Below are 17,500 nucleotides of genomic sequence, written 5' to 3'. Positions count from 1 at the left end.
CGGTTTCCTGAGGTCACCAGGATTTGTGCTCAGGACACTCTGAGTCCATTCTATTACTGGAGGCCTTCACATGAGCTGTTCTCTGTACCTGGACCCGCTCCGCCTGGGGTCCTGGTCTTCCATCTCAGCTTAAATTTCACATCCTCAGAGGAGCCTCCGCTAGACCCTCTATCTAAAAGCCCTCCTTCTCCCACCTCGTTTGTCTCTAATACCATACCACGGTCATTTCCTTCTTGGCTATGATTATTTGATTCACTGTCTGTCTTCCCTACAAAAACTCGAACTTAATTACTTAATCTCTAATGTCAGGTAGTGCCTGCCATGCAGTAGGTCCTCAAGAAATATTAAACGAACATAATAAAAATTTTCAAGAGCATAAATAAAAAGTTATTTCAAGATTTACTCACTGGCCCTGGCCACTAGAAGAGATTATAATTTAAAATTGTTAAGATAAACCCATACAAGTAAAACTTGTGTATAATGATAACCCTAAGGTACCAGAATATGCTAAAGAAAAAAACTGTGAAACATCAAAAAAGGACAAAGGACTAAATTATTTCATTAACGTCCATTGTATCATTTAAATATTTTAACATTAGTAATCTCTTTATGCCATATATGGTAATTCATCATAACCCTGAAATGTTGTTAATTAGAATGCCCTATTCTCTAAACATTCAATAAGAGTAAAAATTTACTATATTTGATATATCCCTAGGAATGCCTAAAATAAAATTGAGCACAAATAAATAAAATTAAGAAGCTTTAATTTTTAAGATAAAATACCTATGCCTTCTTGACTAGTAAACTAACATCAATTACTAAATTATTCCCCAATAGTAAACTAATATCAATTACTAAATTGTTCTCCAATTTCTAAAAATGTAATATATGGATTATTCTTACAAATGCTTCCTAATTTTTATTTGCTCAAATAACAATTGGAAGTTTCAAAGGAAGCCTATAAAAATTAAATAATGAAGTTGATAAAAGCTGCAGGATGAATTCAATAATCACAGTAAACACTGAAAAAGTGACTGAATATATGGTTCTAAAGGTTATGACTACATCAAAATCACTGTATGCATTTATAGAAGAAACTATCATTGTCCACAAACTTCTAATTGCATGCAATCCTAATTTCTAATTACATGCAAACATGCAGGAATCTAGAATCTAAAATTAACATATGTAAGAAAGCAAGTTACATTCATTAACATACTTCAAAAAGCGATTTTCTTGACAAATGCTTTAAAAGAACAATCAAATATAAGAAAATATAAGTAAAGCCTTAAACATCAAAGAATACTTGTCCTTTCAGGAAGTTTTTCTGAGGTTACCTGGATCCAAAAGGTGAATCTGAACACAGTATATTATAACTTTGTTTGTTTTTCAGCATACAAAAGTGCTGTCCATGCCAACAAGTGCCCCTGACTGACAGGGATGTCCACAGGAAAACAGCGTTATCTGGACATACGACTTACAAATAAGCGAGAAATGAAGCATTAATGAACTGAGGATCAAAATACCTCACCTAATATTACACGATTAGGGAAAGAAAGGTCCAAGAACTGAGAAACAGTGAAACCCAAATTCATACTCCTCTAACACCATGTCATAAAATTAATAAAATAAAAATCAATTCCAATTATATAGCTCTAATCAACGAGCTAGCATAATAAAATAGAGATTGCATGTACCAGATCAAAACAATTCTTTGATGATCTTCCCACACCAAGAACTGAGGTTTTGAGACCCAGCTCATGTCCCATGTAAAGACTTTCCGAGCCCCCTCTCATCCCAGTGCCCCTGAAGGCTGTTCCCATTATAGCACCCATCTCATGAATTTAGAGGTGTCTTGGTTGCATTTCTATTGGAATCCCATGAGTCCCATGATTATGTTTATCTCGGTATTCCCAAAGCCTTCCACACCGACCAGTGAACACCAGGTAATCAATAACAGTGGTGGACTGAATTCAACAAGCAGCAGGAAGGGAGGCAGGGAGAGAGGGAAGCAAAGTTGGCACACGGAATTGCATGGTTACATCAGTTAAGGTGCCACCTTAATTTTGGCAAACAAATTATGATGGAATGTGGGGAAACTTGCAAAAAGTTTGGCTAATGTTGCCATATACATAGACTCTCAGATCCCTTTATGATTTCAAGGAAGTAACACGCATTCAGCACACACATTCTTCTTTCCACATACAGGTAACAGGCAAACCCGTAGGAAAGTCAACAGAGCCTAGCACGTTGCTTTTTTAAAGGCCCTAAGCAACTGAAAGTTGACGGTGTGGGACAAAGGTAAGAAGGGCCTTGAACACTCAGCTGAGGAATCTGGATGGTAGCTCTCAAGTGTCCCATTAAAGCTTCTAAGCAGAGAAATGGATTATGAAAGCAACACTAGCATATGAACTCAACGAAAGTATTCAAGAAGGGTTCTAGAAGAGCTGGGAGCAATAATACAGCTCTGGAGAAAAGTAATGCAGCCTTTAAATAACAAGTTGCATGAGGAAATCCCATGTTTGATTCCTTATGAATTTTTTTAAGAAGGACTAGGATTCTTCAGAAAGGAAAATAGTCTGGTTAACGATATTTTAAAACATTTTCATTTTAAGCTGTAAAGATAGCTTTTTAAAAAGGAAGAACCATGGGCTTTATTGTTGAGGACAATAAAGTGTAATATATCACAAAAATCAATAACATGTCTGAAATGCAAATATATTTGTCCTCACAAAGGTTTAAGACACTGTTCCCTAATTAAATAAGCTAAGAATATCTTTACAACATCATTTCTCTCTTTTACAAACAAGTTATTTTTAAACTAAAAGATGCCACAATCTCAACATTCAAAAAGGCAGAGAGGAACGGCATAATCCAAAGGACAAACTTGAACTCCGAACAGCAGGAGACAGTTGTCTGAGGTTTATCACAGCGTCAAACAGGGGCAGTGGAGGGGGCGTCTATCTAACACTGAACGGAAACACAACTGTGCACATTAACTCAGGTCCATTCAGATTTCCAGTCAAAAGGAAGGAAAAGAAAGGCAAGAAGAAACAATGTACATGGTACTCTGAGAGACCTAGAAGAGCTTTTATTCTTTCCCTCCCTCCCTCTTTTCCTCCTTTCTTCCCTTCTTTTCTTACTAAGTATTTCTAATGACAAGATTCTGTGATTTAAAAAGTAACCATTGGAGATGGAATGGAGCCCTGTCTCTTCTCCACACTCAGAATCCACTGGAAGGTGGAGAAGGAGACCAAGAAGGCTCCAGGGACCTCCAAATGATGTCTCAATCCATCTACCCTCTGGCCTTGACCACCCGCGACAAGTCAGCAGCTATCTTCTCTCTAGTCCATTCCGTGTGTTCAGTTTGTACTTTTACTTTGTGAAAATAACCAATTTCGAAGATTATTACCCTACTTGAGAACGCCTAGTGAATCCTTACTTCCCTATGATTCAAATTCCTGTTCCTGGTTTCAATGCTTTCCAGAATCTGGTCTCACATTGACAGCCTGGCTTGAGTTCCAATTCCACCAACACCAACAGCTCAAACTGACGTCTCCATTCTGTGAACCCCTACGTATTTATGTTAGGAATCCCCATCACAGGGTTTAACAGTTCATTGTTCTAGTTAGATGCTTTCCCCCCGGAGGGCAGGAATAATACCACTAGTTTCTTTTTTATTTCCCTCAGTGCTCAGAAATACATAGTAGAAATTCAATAAATACATTTTAAAAATGGATCAAAGAGTTCTTTTATAAGGCAATAATCATTTCAAAAGTCATCTGTTTCATGAACACTAATATCTCATTCTATACTGTATTTTCTTAAGCTATAAGTGGCCTATCAAAAGAGAGAAGATTGCTACTCTTACACGCTGCTGGTGAGAAAGTCAACTGGTGTAACATGGGAAAATAACTTGATATTAATTTGCAGTGCTAACCATGTGCATTCCCTGGGGCTCGTCATTTCCATTCTTAGGCACATACAAAAGAGAAATTCTTGCATGTGTGCACCAGCAAAGACACATAAGAACAACACAGAAGTACTATTTATGGTAGCAGATAACTGTAAACAACCTAAAGAGCAAGCAACATGTAACAAGAACAACTGAATACTATACAGCAGTGAAAAGGACAAAGTACAGCCACATGCACCAACACGGGACAACACTTATATAAAGTTTAAAGAATACAAAAGCCAACAGAAGATTTATTTAGAAATTTACACAGATGTAGGGGAAACTATAAAGAAAAGCAAAGGAACAATAAACAAAATTCAGGACATGGTTACCTCTGAGGGAAGGGAGTGGCAGACATGGGTCAAAATTACTTTAATGTTTTATTTCTTAAGCTGCATGATGAATATGAGGGTGTGTCTATTATTCTTCATATCTAACATATATGCCATATGAAATCTTTCACAAATATTTGCTATTTCATTAAAAATGTAAGTGAAAACTGTTCATCTCTGTAATAGCTGTTGCAAGTATACTGATCCTTTAAGAAGTTAAAAAAAAAAGAGGCAACTTAGGTTTCACGGGTCTCTACAGAGGAAAAATACCAGGGCTGCAGAGTACAACGGGAGGTCTATGGGCAGGTGTGAACAGTTCACTGCCTTCTCTGACAAAGGGAAGTAAAACTGTGTGATGTCAAGCATACTCTGAGGCAGAAGGACAAGTACTTTCTAGACCAGAGGGCAAGAGAAATTAGACTTCTAGACTCGTGAGACAAGCGGAACTTCCAGGGCTCCGGCACTAGAGCATCGCAGGGTAGACCTGGGGGACTAGCACACCGGGGTCAGGGTGGGACTAGGTAAGAGATGCCGGGGCAAGACAAAGAACTTGAGGAAAACAGAAGATCAGGCAATGCGGCCCCATAATGATACCAATACAACACGGAGATTTTCAATAGAACATCAATCCTCTAATTTTATCTACTTCATTTTCTTTAATTTCCCAGTAAATAAAGTTCACTTCATTTTTCTTTCATTTATTGCCAGTGTGGTTCTCTACGTTAATTTAACACCTCGCCCTAATCTTGACTGCCATTTATCAACTTCAGGTAATACACTTTGTGAGTCTATTTTCCTACTGTGATGCCTTCGGCTGAGGACCAACAGCTGGTGCCGTGTCCAGTTAGGAGCCACGGTGCTCACTCATCTGCCTCACTGGACTAGCGGGAGCGTGTCTAGGATCATTCCAGGCCTCGCTGCGTTTGGGTGAACAAAACCAGCTTTATGTTTAAAGCCTAGAAGTAATATTAAAACTAAAATTAATTTCCACTGTGTGCTACACTCAATTGAAGCGGTTTTTTTTCTTTTTGTGAGGAAGATCAGCCCTGAGCTAACATCTGATGCCAATCCTCCTCTTTTTGCTGAGGAAGATTGGCCCTGGGCTAACATCCGTGCCCATCTTCCTCTACTTTATATGGGACGCCGCCACAGCATGGCTCGACAAGCGATGCGTCGGTGCGCGCCCGGGATCTGAACTTTCGAGCCCCGGGCCGCCACAGTGGAGCGTGAGCACTTAACCACTGCACCACGGGGCCGGCCCCTCAACTGAAGCTTTTAAAGCACGACGTTTATTCTTTCTCAAGGCTGTCACCAACCAATAAATCAGGACATCCTTTTCTCTAGCTGTTATTCACATAGCATAATTTTACAGTGATTTATATAATTAAAATCATCTTACCTGCACTTTTTTTAAAGCTACTGGTACTCCATCCAAGAGACAGGCTGCTCTATAAACTTCACTAAATTGCCCGCGACCAATTTTCTTTTCTATTCGAAAGTTGGCTAACGTATTATAGCCCATATCCGGTCGTAAGGCCTTCTGTAATTAAAAAAGTCAGAAAAGTTTTCAATCACACAATATACACACAATCATGGGTTGTTTTCACATAAGTAGGTAAGGCTGCGGACACCCTTCATTCAACAAATATTCACTGAACTGTTCACGCCAGGCCCTGCTCTACATACTGGGGGTGCAGAAGCCAACTAAACAGACAACAACCCCCACACTCAGAGAATTCACATTCTGGTGGGGAGGAAAAAGAATAAACAACGTAAATATGAAACATATATATATAGTATGTGCGATAGGAACTGTGAGAAAGAAAAAATAAATCAAGGAAGAGGGATACGAAATGTCAGAGATGAGAAGGATTTTGAAATTTTAGATAGGAACTCTCTGTAAATTGTCCTTAATTCACAGAACATAAACTTGTCCCATTCAATTCAGTACTTTGATATTTCTTTTCTTTTTCAAAGAATCTTTGAATTGAAATGGATCAGATATAGATATAAAATCACACATTCCTTTAGTCCAACCTGCCAATTAATGCAGAAGTTCAGAAAAACTTCTAAACTTCCAGACAGTTATTTAACTTCTACAAAAAACATTTCTGGTGGCATGGAGTTTACCACCACATCATTACTTGTTATTTTTAAAGACTTTAGTTTTTTAGAGCAGTTTTGGGTTCACAGCAAAACCGAGAGAAAGATTTTCCATATATATCCATATATTTCCAGAAAACCCAGATTTTCCATACATATCCTCCCTGCCCCCACATATGCATAGCTTTCCCTATGATCCACATTCCCCACCAGAGTGGTACTTCTGTTACAACTGACGAACCACACTGACACATTATTACCACCCAAAGTCTGTAGTTTACATTAGAGTTCACTCTTGGTGTTGCACATTCTACGGGTTTGGACAGATGTATAAGGACACGTATCCACCATTATAGTATCACACAGTTTATTTTCACCGCCCTAAAAATCCTCTGCGCTCCAGCTAGTCCTCCCTCCCCCCAAGCCCTGGCAACCACTCATCTATTTATTGTCTCCATAGCTTTGCCTTTTCCAGAAGGGTATATAGTTGGAATCATACAGTATGTAGCCTTTTCAGATAGGCTTCTTTCACTTAGTACATAATTGTATTTTGAAACAATAATTTTTTGTCGTTCATGGAAAAAATAATTTCTGTTTTTAACTAACATTTTTTAGTACTGACTATGTGCTAGGCACTGTGCTAGCTGCTAGGGAAATACAGACAAATCAGGCATGTTTTCTACTCCCAAAGAGCCTACTCAAATACATAGAAGAGGCTCTTCACTGTGCTATGAGAGAAATAATTATAGGGTACTGGGGGAAGGGCACAGCAGTCTTTCCTATTTTGAGACAAAACCCAACTCCTTATCAATTTTATCCATTGTCCTAGTTCTTTTCTTCACTTGTTTGTTCACGGCCTCATTCATTCAATCAGTCCTAGGGTAAGCGTGAAATAACACCCACTACCGTCAGACACTGTCTACTGCTGAGGTTACAACATATACCCAAGGAGTACTGCATTTTAAGCACCTCATGACACTCAATCTATTTTTAACATTTCTACCTATATAAAATACAACAAAATAGTCTAGCTTAGCTATCATATGCCCTTGTATCTTATCTTTTTTGGCTAAACATGCATGGGCCTTTTCAAGATTCCTAGATCATTGGTAAGTACACTCTTCTAAGCCTTTTACCACTCTACTCACATTTTTCCAGACCTTCTCTATGATCCAACTTAGAGTAAACATGACATTCTTGTGAGGCATGACTAGTATACCCTCTAATGAGATTGAACATTAAATAGCTATTAATGCAATCAAACACGGTACTGGTTCATAAACACACTATGTTCAACTTGAACTGTTAGACCCCCAAGTAAACCTTTGTTAAGGCTGATGACCCCATGACTTAACAAGAAGGCTATTTTGACATATGGGCATGACTTTAACTAACCCTAATACATTTTATCTTGTTAATGTCACTGCACGTATCATACTAGCCAAAACTCTATAAAATTCTGCTCAAGTTTCACTGAAATTCAAATACAATGTTTCTCAAAGAGAAAAAAAAGAGCAATAATTTGTTAGTGTACATTGCTTTTCTTTCTTCTGAAGTCCAAAATACTGTCCACAAAAAATTCCATTCTTCAAGATATGCAAAATAACCAGAATATAAGAAATTTCACAAGTTCATTTCATAAATATAAGGCCCTAAGTAATCATTACAATAGAATAATAATAGTAACACCTACTACGATAATAGAAGGGTCCATTTTGGCACCTACAACTTAATAGGTACTAGATATTAGGACTCTATATGCCATCTAATTCAATTCCCATGACAATCCTACAATGTAGATGTTATCAAACCAAACCTACGTCTCGCTGATTCCCAAGCCCTGATTCCCAGTATATAGCCTATGCTATATCGCCATGGTTACTAAACAGTCACCTACAATATGACCCAACACTATGGGACCCTACATGATGATTCATCGATATTGTCCATTTCAAGTCCTTTGATGAAAAAAACTTTTAAAAACACTGGGAGTAGAAACACATGTCAAAAGTGAAAACAAAAATATATACCATAATGAGAAAAATAAAATTAACAAATAAAGGGAAACAACTTGCCATGCTGTTCACTTATAAGATTTCTTTTTGTAGTCATTGAGATTAATTTATAATCAAGTGTCACCGTTACAAAATGGCACCTATTTAACAAAGGAAACTTACAAAGTACCACTTCTCGGATGTATTCAATGGATATTAGCAACTTTTTCTAATTTAAGTTTAAATAAAAGTTTCATTTAAAGAGTAGAGATTTTTTTTAATTGCTTACGCTTTTCTAAGAAGTCTTTTTTAAAGATATTGAGACAGTAGGACAGTCTGTAACATCGAAGAAACAGAATTCCTTCCTCTCCCATGTACGTTCCAATCATTCCTTCTCCTAATGAAAACGTGCCAATCTCAACAGTAAAACACAGCTTCCTCAGGAGGAACACTAGCATACAATCCAGATACTTGCAATTTGACTGGGAATTCCATCTTCTGTCTGCAAAATAACTGACAAATATTAGCGTGAACTGCTAAGGCAGTGTGACAACCGCATGCTGAGAGCAGAGCCTCACTAATGTGTTTTGGCATGCAGGTTTGTAATCACACATTTACATATGCAATGACCTACATTTGCATGTCAGATCACACACTGTCTTGGTTTATTAAGACTGGGCACCTCCCTGTGCTTGGCGGCCAGAGTGGCGAGGGAAGGCCAGAGGGCGGTGTTTTCTGGCAGTTGAGGGATGAACTGCCACCAAGGATTAGGTTGATATGGCCTGAGCATTAGACACTTCATTAGACGTAATCTGTTTAACAGTGGGCAGTGTATGTAAACTTCACAGCCCATTTGCGGCACCTCTTTCCCCCCATGGCTTTTCTTCAAAGGGCACTGTGGCTGAGTGACAGCTTGTCTCATCTGCTCCCATGTCCTGTCACCCAGTGTAGACATGGAGAGCTGACATGAGAAGGAGCATAGCTGCACATCTCCAACTACCCTTGGGTCTCTGCCACACTGCAGTTTGTATAAAAATAAGCTCCTGTAGGATGAGGTCTCCTTTAGGAGATCAGACAGGTAATACATATACTTGAGTAATGATTCCATTATACTGTATTCAATGTCATACTTCATTTTCATGAGTTACATCCCATTGTAGGTAAAATTGTATTGGGGGCCTTAAAAGAAAGATGAGACATCAAGTGAGTGCCCACTCAAGTAAAGAACTATTTTTAGGAAAAAGCTATGTTCTCTTTTCTGAACGATATCCAATTTCCCATTTTTTTTTAGTTTAGCATTTGAGTTATACTGGGAATAAAATAATTCAGCAAAATAATGAGACTCAAATCAGTTTGAAATATAAACTCAGTAAAATCCCTTAAATTGTCTTTCCCTGTTCTCAGTTTGGTGTATAAACTGGGTCGTAGTCTCCTGCAGTCCCTTAAGGACCAGGGTATTTTTCTGCGCTGCACGAAATGGCTTTTGGATTTGACATAAGTCACTTAAAGGACCTTCAACTTTGATGAAAGTAAAAACCTACTCTGTTACTTCTACTCTAAAATGCGGGTAATGCCCCATTACCTATGACAGAGAGTTCCTTCAGTCCCTTTCACCCCTAGCCGCGGGCCTCGTCCACCCGCCACACCATTTGTTCGCCAAGACACCCTGAGCGCTGGCCTCTCCACGCAAGGCATTTGCTTGTCCCATGCCTTCTGAATAACTTCGCTCCTCACACCTGGCAAACCACAACTCATCTTCAAGATTCAGTTGCCAGCCCTTCTAAGGCGTCGTCTTCAGCTCGCTCACACGGCTTTACTGGCTCCAGCCTCTCTGCTTCCACAGCAATTAACAGTGGTGACTTGACTTGAGAGACGGTTGTACAAACTCGGGCACTGGGTGAGGTACTGGGTCACATCGGATTTAATCATTTGTTTATATGTATATATTCCTCCTTCAGACACTGAGTTTCTCAAAGGCAAAGATCAGGTTTAATCTTCGTACCCAGATGCCATGAAGGTTGCCTGACATGAATATTTATATAAATGAATTTTTAAAAAATTTATTTAAAAAAGACAGTAAATTTTTACTGAATAAGTGAAAGTATCTGAAAGAACTTAATGAATGTAAAAGGCTTTAAATACACAGCGCACGACTGTAACACTGATAGGCTCCAGGTAGAATCTAGCGGGGAAGCAGTGTAGTGTAGTGGAGAAGCGTCCAACTACACAGCACGGCGACTGCCTCTGCCCCAACAGCTTCCCGATGGGCGAAACAGAGAAATCCCTTCCACCTCCACTATTAAAGAGACTTCCCTAATCAACCAATGCCCCTGTGACAGCGACAGGGGAAGTACTGAACACTGTGCTCCAAAGCCTGACCTAGGCACGGCATTACAGAAGAATCCACCGCGTTCCCATACAGCCCAACAGAAAAGGCACGGGCTCTGGAGTCAGCCAGCAAGGCCTGGGCTCAAATCCCAGTTCGGATGCTCGGTATCTTTCTGAACTGGCCAAGCCAGCCAAACCTCGTTTCCTACTTCTATGAAATAGGGGAAAGCCCACCCAAAGAACTGTGTCTGAGTGAGATAACGGATGTAAGCACCCACGACAGCGCCGAGCCCACGCGGGTGCTTACTTGAACTGAAGACTTTTCTCTCCCCAAGAGGGCCAGCAGGAACAGCTCTCTACCACCTCACTCTCCTGACGGGGCTCTTGTGCTCCTGGAGCCTACTTTACGTCCTCTGGTGTTCAAGACTGGAATTCTTTAGTCTCCGCCTGTACTTTCTTTTCCAGTCCTTCTTTCCAGGCCGCAATTGGAGTCTGTCTCTACCTACTGCTAGATTTCCCATATGCCAACGGCATACTTAACAGGAGTTCTGAGAATCACCCAGTCCTGGGCCCTGCCTTCCCGCGGGGACCCCACTCATCACATGGATTATCTTCCTATTCATGGATGGAGACAGCCTAACCCCTTGGTCAGACGGCTACCTGGGTGCATACACCATTCTAACGATAGTTATTCTGCCCAAAGTTCTCTTAATAATTCTTGTGGAGGAGCATTTAATACATAAAACCATGTCTGGTGGCAATTAGGTTATCTGGTTGGAACATGCTTAAAATAAAGTTTAAAATCACAGGTAAACTGAAGAGGAGAAATCAGTTCAAAGCTCATAATCCCTCTGAGTTTGAAACCGCATGCTCTTCATGACAAAAGAAAACTGAAAGAAGGCACAGCTAATTTAGCACACAGTATCTTCCAAAATTACTAAATAAAGACTATATACCCCACATAACTATTTTCAAACAGATTCATTTTTGGAAGAAGTCTCAAAATATAACTAATTAATGGATAACAAACCAGAAGCCTACATAGGTTGTTCTTTAGTATTACTTTATTTCCAATTTACTAAATATAAGACATTCACAATTCCTTACTTAAAGGGTATAATTAAAACTGATCCTGGAAGCATTTATATTATATCTTTGTGGTAAATTATTAAGTTTAGCCTCTTGTGGTATCTGAATCTATACACTAACAGGTTATATTATAAAGCATCCTGAAATCTCAGAAACATAAATATTCAAAATCACATATGACAACTAATAAGTCAAACCCTAGAGTGAACGAAGCTTTCTAGAACATCTTAAATGTTCTGGCTTCTTCTTAGCGAATGTCTTGTGGATCTGAACGCATTCTAACCACAAAACACCAGATCTTGCTAACTAATTGGGATCAACTTCTACATGTCAGTCTGTGTTTACAGCTTCCTTCACAGAAATACTTTTCATCTGAAAATTCACTCTTCTTCGCCACTGGCTCTTATTCTCACAGGTGCAAACTCTTTAAACAATTAATAATTTCCTAGGACTAAATTAATTTCTTTAATTTGCTCTAAATTTGAAGGCAATGACATTTAATGAGCAATAAGATAATTCATGATAACAGTACGATGATAATTCTCTCTAGGGAAATCAGAGGAGTCACAGCATGCACTCAATAGACTCCCCAGAGAGAAAATTATGTCCTGATAATTCCCAGAGGTATTGTTATCAATGATCAAATAATAAGCCAGTATTAATTACAATATTTAGCATCACTAATAAGGTTTTCATTGTTACTGCAAACTCACCTCTTACTGGTGATTTTCATATTTCAATTACGTAAATTAATAAATTATATTTCATATTATTATTGAATTTCTCCAAAATTTAAAACTAAGAAAACTTCAAAATGCCCTTCAATTTTACTTAGCAATAAAACTCATGCTATGATCTTGAAAAAGATATTACTCATCTCCAAACCACACAAACTAGAATATCCTTCTGACACTATCTAACACAATTCTATCATATATTACTTTCTACAAACCTCACCAGAAACCAAAAAAACAAAACAACACAAAAAAACCCCACATGTGCCAAAGTCTAATTATTCATGCTTCTTCCCATTTGAAAAACTTTCTCCCTAAATTTTCTTGAACTATTTCAAAAGTAACCTATTCTTAAAGACACTTAAGTGTCAGAGATTTACATCAGTCTGAACAATATGCCATTAATCATTATAACTGGCTTTTCATCAAACAAAGGAGGAAATTCAGTATAGCATAAGAAAATGAGAGGCCAAATATAACCAACCAATTGTCTAGTTAAACATTTATAAGATCCTAGTATTTGTATCATTTAATCATCATTGGCTATACTACCCGGCATAATAATTACTCTATCCAAATTATGTAACCAAAGATACTCATTATCTTTCCCAGCTTATCATGAGCAGCACAGTTAACTAACGACAAAGACACTGCCATCTCCTCCACTCCCATGAACACCACCAGCTACACCCAGTAACATTAAACACAGAGAGAGAAAAAGCCTCTTACTGAGAGAAACAGAGATAGAAATAGAGACAGAGAGAAGTAGATGAAAGATGTTTCTAACATTTATTCATTTAGTCCACAAATATTAACAGCGGAGGTGGTTAAACACACAATACAAAAACAATAAAAAGACAATGAACAAATACATAACAGCATCTACTATTCATTTGTCATGTTGAAGAACTATGCAGAGAAACAGAGTGATAAAACAGAAAATGAGTGAACAGTTATTTTAGATTGGGTAATTTACGAATGCCCCTGCTGAGATGAAAAGACCAGAAGGAAAGGAAAGAGCAGCCACAGCAGAAAGAACAGCTGGAGAAAATGTCTTAGGGAAAGAATGAGCTTGGTGTGTTCCAGGAACAGCAAGAAGGCCACTGTGGCTGGAGTACGGAGAACAGGGGGACAGTGGGCAGGAATGAGGGTCAAGAGATAAACTGACAAATCACACAGTGCTTGGACAGCAAGAGCAAGGAGACTGAGTTCTAGGCAGGGGAGCACCGCACTGCAAGCCAACACACACTTTACAAAGACAACTCGCCACGCGGTGGGAGAAGGAACTGGAGAGAGACTGGGTAAAGCAAGCGCGGAGCCGGGGAGTCAGGACGTGAGGCAGTGGACCTGAGCCGGGAGTTCCCGTCAGGTGTGGACAGCAGGTGGAATCAGGCTACGATCCTGAGGTGGAGTCAAAGGAACTGCTGATGAACTGAAGAAGAGGAGTGAGGGACAGAGAGAAATCAGGGATAACTCACAGGTTTTTGGCTTGAGCAGCTGGACAGATGGTGACCGTTTACTGGGAGAAACAAGGCGAAAGGAGCAGCAGTTTGGGCAGAAGGTTGGTAATAACAATGTAATAAAGGCTGTAATGTGGGATACCAAAGCAAGCAACGGGGAGAGGAATCTGTGGGCAAAGACAATTATTGGCAGAACCTTGTCACTGTCATCGTCATTACCATCATCATCATCTGAGTGCTATGTGCAAGTATCATACTAAAAGCTGCATATCAACTCTGTGAGGTAAAAACTCTTCTTCTTCTCATTTATTGATAATAAAAGTGAGGCTTATTGCCCTCCATCACGTGGCTAGCAAGTGGGGATCCAGGAATTCAGGCAATCTGACTTCAGGGCTCAGGCTCTAAACCACCACACTGAACAGCCAGTCCCTCTGTTTCCTCCCAGTTCCTCTACATTCTCCTCCCAGAGATGCTGGTACCACAGGGTACCGCCCTCGGCCTTCCTTCTCACTTTGCCGACTCACTCTGGGCAATCTAATTCACTGCTCTGTCTCTCCCATTTGTTGGTTCTGGAAGTTAGTGCTGAGTTAAATTATTCCAGGTACTTTTCTCATCCTCTATCAGACACCCTCTCATAACCCCTCTAGAAAGGCCTCCTCCTCCATCCCCTCGTTCTCCTACACGGAATGAGATCCAGTCAAGGCGAAAAAAAGGATGCATAATTAAACTTATTCTATATAAATGGGGCTGAAGAAAGAAATAATTATCACAATTTCTAAATTTGGGAAATATTTGTTTTATGAATATTTAGTCAGAAAGCTGTGTGAAACATAATTATAGTCAAATGAAAAAGTCATAATAGTCGCATAATAATGATATAAAAGACGACAAAATACAAAGTGTGAAATAATACGACTGATTTCTAACAAACATATTCGAACACATACAGTCAATGTTGCTCTGCAAAACAGGGACCCTGGGAGGAATCCAGGAAGGCTTTCCGTACCGAAAATATGCCTGAAATTCCTCCCTAAATTGTAATCAGAGGTAGTTTGTGAACAATATGAAAGTTACTGGTCTCATTTAAGAAGATATCTCATTGTGATCAAAAGAAGAATACCAAGACTAACTGTTTACTTTATTCACCAAGTGAATACTTGGTTCTAAAGGATTTTGGAATATTTCCAAATATCAAATTCACCCTCAAAAACAGAATAATTTTCATCACTGAATTATTAAAACCATATTTCAGGCTCTGAACATAGTTCCAAATAAAGCTGGAAAACTATTTGACTAATGCTGGCCTCATCTTTGCCCACATTACTCTCAACAGACTGTCAGATGTTTAACTGTCATGGGAGGAAATGCAGAAATTTCCAAGAGAGCAGATGAGAGAATCCTAACTGCATTCCCATTCTTTTCAAAATCATCTAAATTTCTCAAGGTATTTCCTTTAAAATCTGAGGAACACTCACCCCTAAGTACATAAATATGAACAATCAATCTAAATTCAAAACTCAACCAAATTTTAAATATTTTGAAATCATTTCTCATTTGACAGCCTTCTTAGTATTCCACACTGCCACACAGTCTTTCCCTAAAAAACTCTAAAGTAACTAAAATCTACATATTAATATAGCTAACATTTAATTAGTTAATATTGATCAATATTAGGCTGGTGAAGAGGGAGAAACTAAATTAACTTTTTAGACATTAATTCATTTATCCAACAAACCCTTGTTGAGCACCCACATCTACCACTCACTGATGTAAGTACGATCTACAAAAGTGAACACTGCCCTGCTGGCAGAGGATATTCTTATTTATCAGAAGCACACTAGTATAAGGAACTACCATCCATAATCATTATTTTCCTGAGAGGAATCCTTCTGTTGTCTTCCAAATTATCTATTCCCTCTACTATAACATTTTCCTTAGGGTCTCTATCATGAAATGTAGCTCATATGCATTATAATGACCCTTATGCTCATTATGTTCCATTAGTAACTAAATCTCCTTAAATACCACCTGAGACCATTACCTCAGCACCTTAGATTTGGAGATGAGGGAGAGCATGGTATAAGCAAGATATGGCTGAGTCTGAGTCCAAAATGCCAAATGCAGCTGGAGAAGTAAAAGGAGACCAGATGACGCAGGACCTTCTAAGTCATACGAGGAAATGCAGAATTCATCCTAAGAGCAACAAAAGACCAGCTTTATAGGAGAGGAATATACTACAACATATACCTCAGAAAGACGACTCTTGCTACAATGTAAAGAATGGACTAGAAACGGTAAAACGAGAGGTAAAGAGATCAACTACCAAGCTGCTGCGATAATCCAGGCAAAAGTGACAGTAATCTGCAGTAGTTACAGTCAGCATGTAGAGAATTAGCAGATTCAACAGCTCTTCAGGGGGTAAAATCAAGAGGACATGGAAACCACCTAAATGTAGGGGAGGAAGTTCCCTTGTTGATAGATTGGGCACTAGATGGATGGAGGTACTAATCACAAGCAAAAGTGCAATCTTGGGTAGAACACAATAAATTTCACCTTGAAGACTAGGAGCTTGGGGTACCTATAAAAACATCACGAGTCACAGCGATTGAGGAGATCGGACTCCAGGAAATCAGCCAGGAAATGCATGAGGACTTTCTCTGTGAAGGCTACAGAATCGCTGGCTTGGAGTCAGACAGACCTAGGTCAAATCCTAGCTCCCCACTCACTAGCTATGCGGCAAGTCAGTTAATTAGTCTGAGCCTCAGTCTCCTCATTTGTCAAGTGTGAAAAATAATGCCTCCTATGGTTTCTGCTAGGATTAAATGAAACAGTGTATTCAAAAGGCATAGCACAGGGTAGGTGCATTATAAGAACGCAACCATCAGCAGGTACTGGTAAAGTAGCAGTACTACTGCCCAGGACATAAGTGGGAGGAATGGGATAAGATGTGAGCCAAGTGGTCACGTTTTCAACTAATGGGAGGGGTAATGAGGGGGTCAGAAGGCAATAGTTATAAGGAAGGTGACCGTCTCCTTTCGTTGGGTGAGTGACAGAAGCCTCAATGCAGCAGGTTTCACCCCTCCCCACCACCAAGAAAAAGGAGAAGCAGTGGTCTGAAAGAGGCACCATGTATGGAGCGGCTGCCTGTCCTACCTCCTGATCCTTATGGTACATGGGTGTAGAGAACAAGTGGCCTCCACTCGAGAGGGTTACAAGGGGAGCAGGGTCCTTGGAGGAAACAGGTTTGTTCCAGTGGGAGGTGAAAAAAAAGTTCAATAAGAAATGGAGGAGGTAGGTGGTTACTTGTACAATATTCATTTAAAAGGTGGTGCTTGAAAAGAAAGAAAATGGGTTGATTTGACACTAACTTCGTATTCCTTCAACAAATATTTACTGAATGCCTACTATGTGTTCTGGGTACCGTTCTGGGGACTGGGGATAAAGCCTATACTCTAGGAGAAGAAGGAAGACAATGAACAAAATAAAAAGTGAAAAGGTG

At 39.3% G+C, this 17,500-nt stretch overlaps 1 protein-coding gene across 2 annotated transcripts in view; it reads right to left on the bottom strand.

Moving 5' to 3' along the window:
• The window catches only part of NEK7 (NIMA related kinase 7), a 151,201-nt gene that overhangs the window by 67,032 nt on the left and 66,669 nt on the right, over window positions 1-17,500 (bottom strand). Inside the window, exon 3 of one of the 2 annotated variants that reach the window (XM_058533742.1) lies at window positions 5,693-5,833. The exons of the other annotated variant lie outside the window; for it this stretch is intronic. Within the exon in view, the coding sequence (XP_058389725.1) occupies window positions 5,693-5,833 (141 nt within the window). The remainder of the gene's footprint in view (window positions 1-5,692; window positions 5,834-17,500) is intronic. 2 annotated transcript variants of the gene reach the window in all.

Source organism: Diceros bicornis, chromosome 38, assembly GCF_020826845.1.
Source record: "Diceros bicornis minor isolate mBicDic1 chromosome 38, mDicBic1.mat.cur, whole genome shotgun sequence".
Taxonomy (NCBI): domain Eukaryota; kingdom Metazoa; phylum Chordata; class Mammalia; order Perissodactyla; family Rhinocerotidae; genus Diceros; species Diceros bicornis.
The sequence above is the reverse complement of the archived record's forward strand: the minus strand, read 5'-3'. Positions and strand labels throughout refer to the sequence as shown.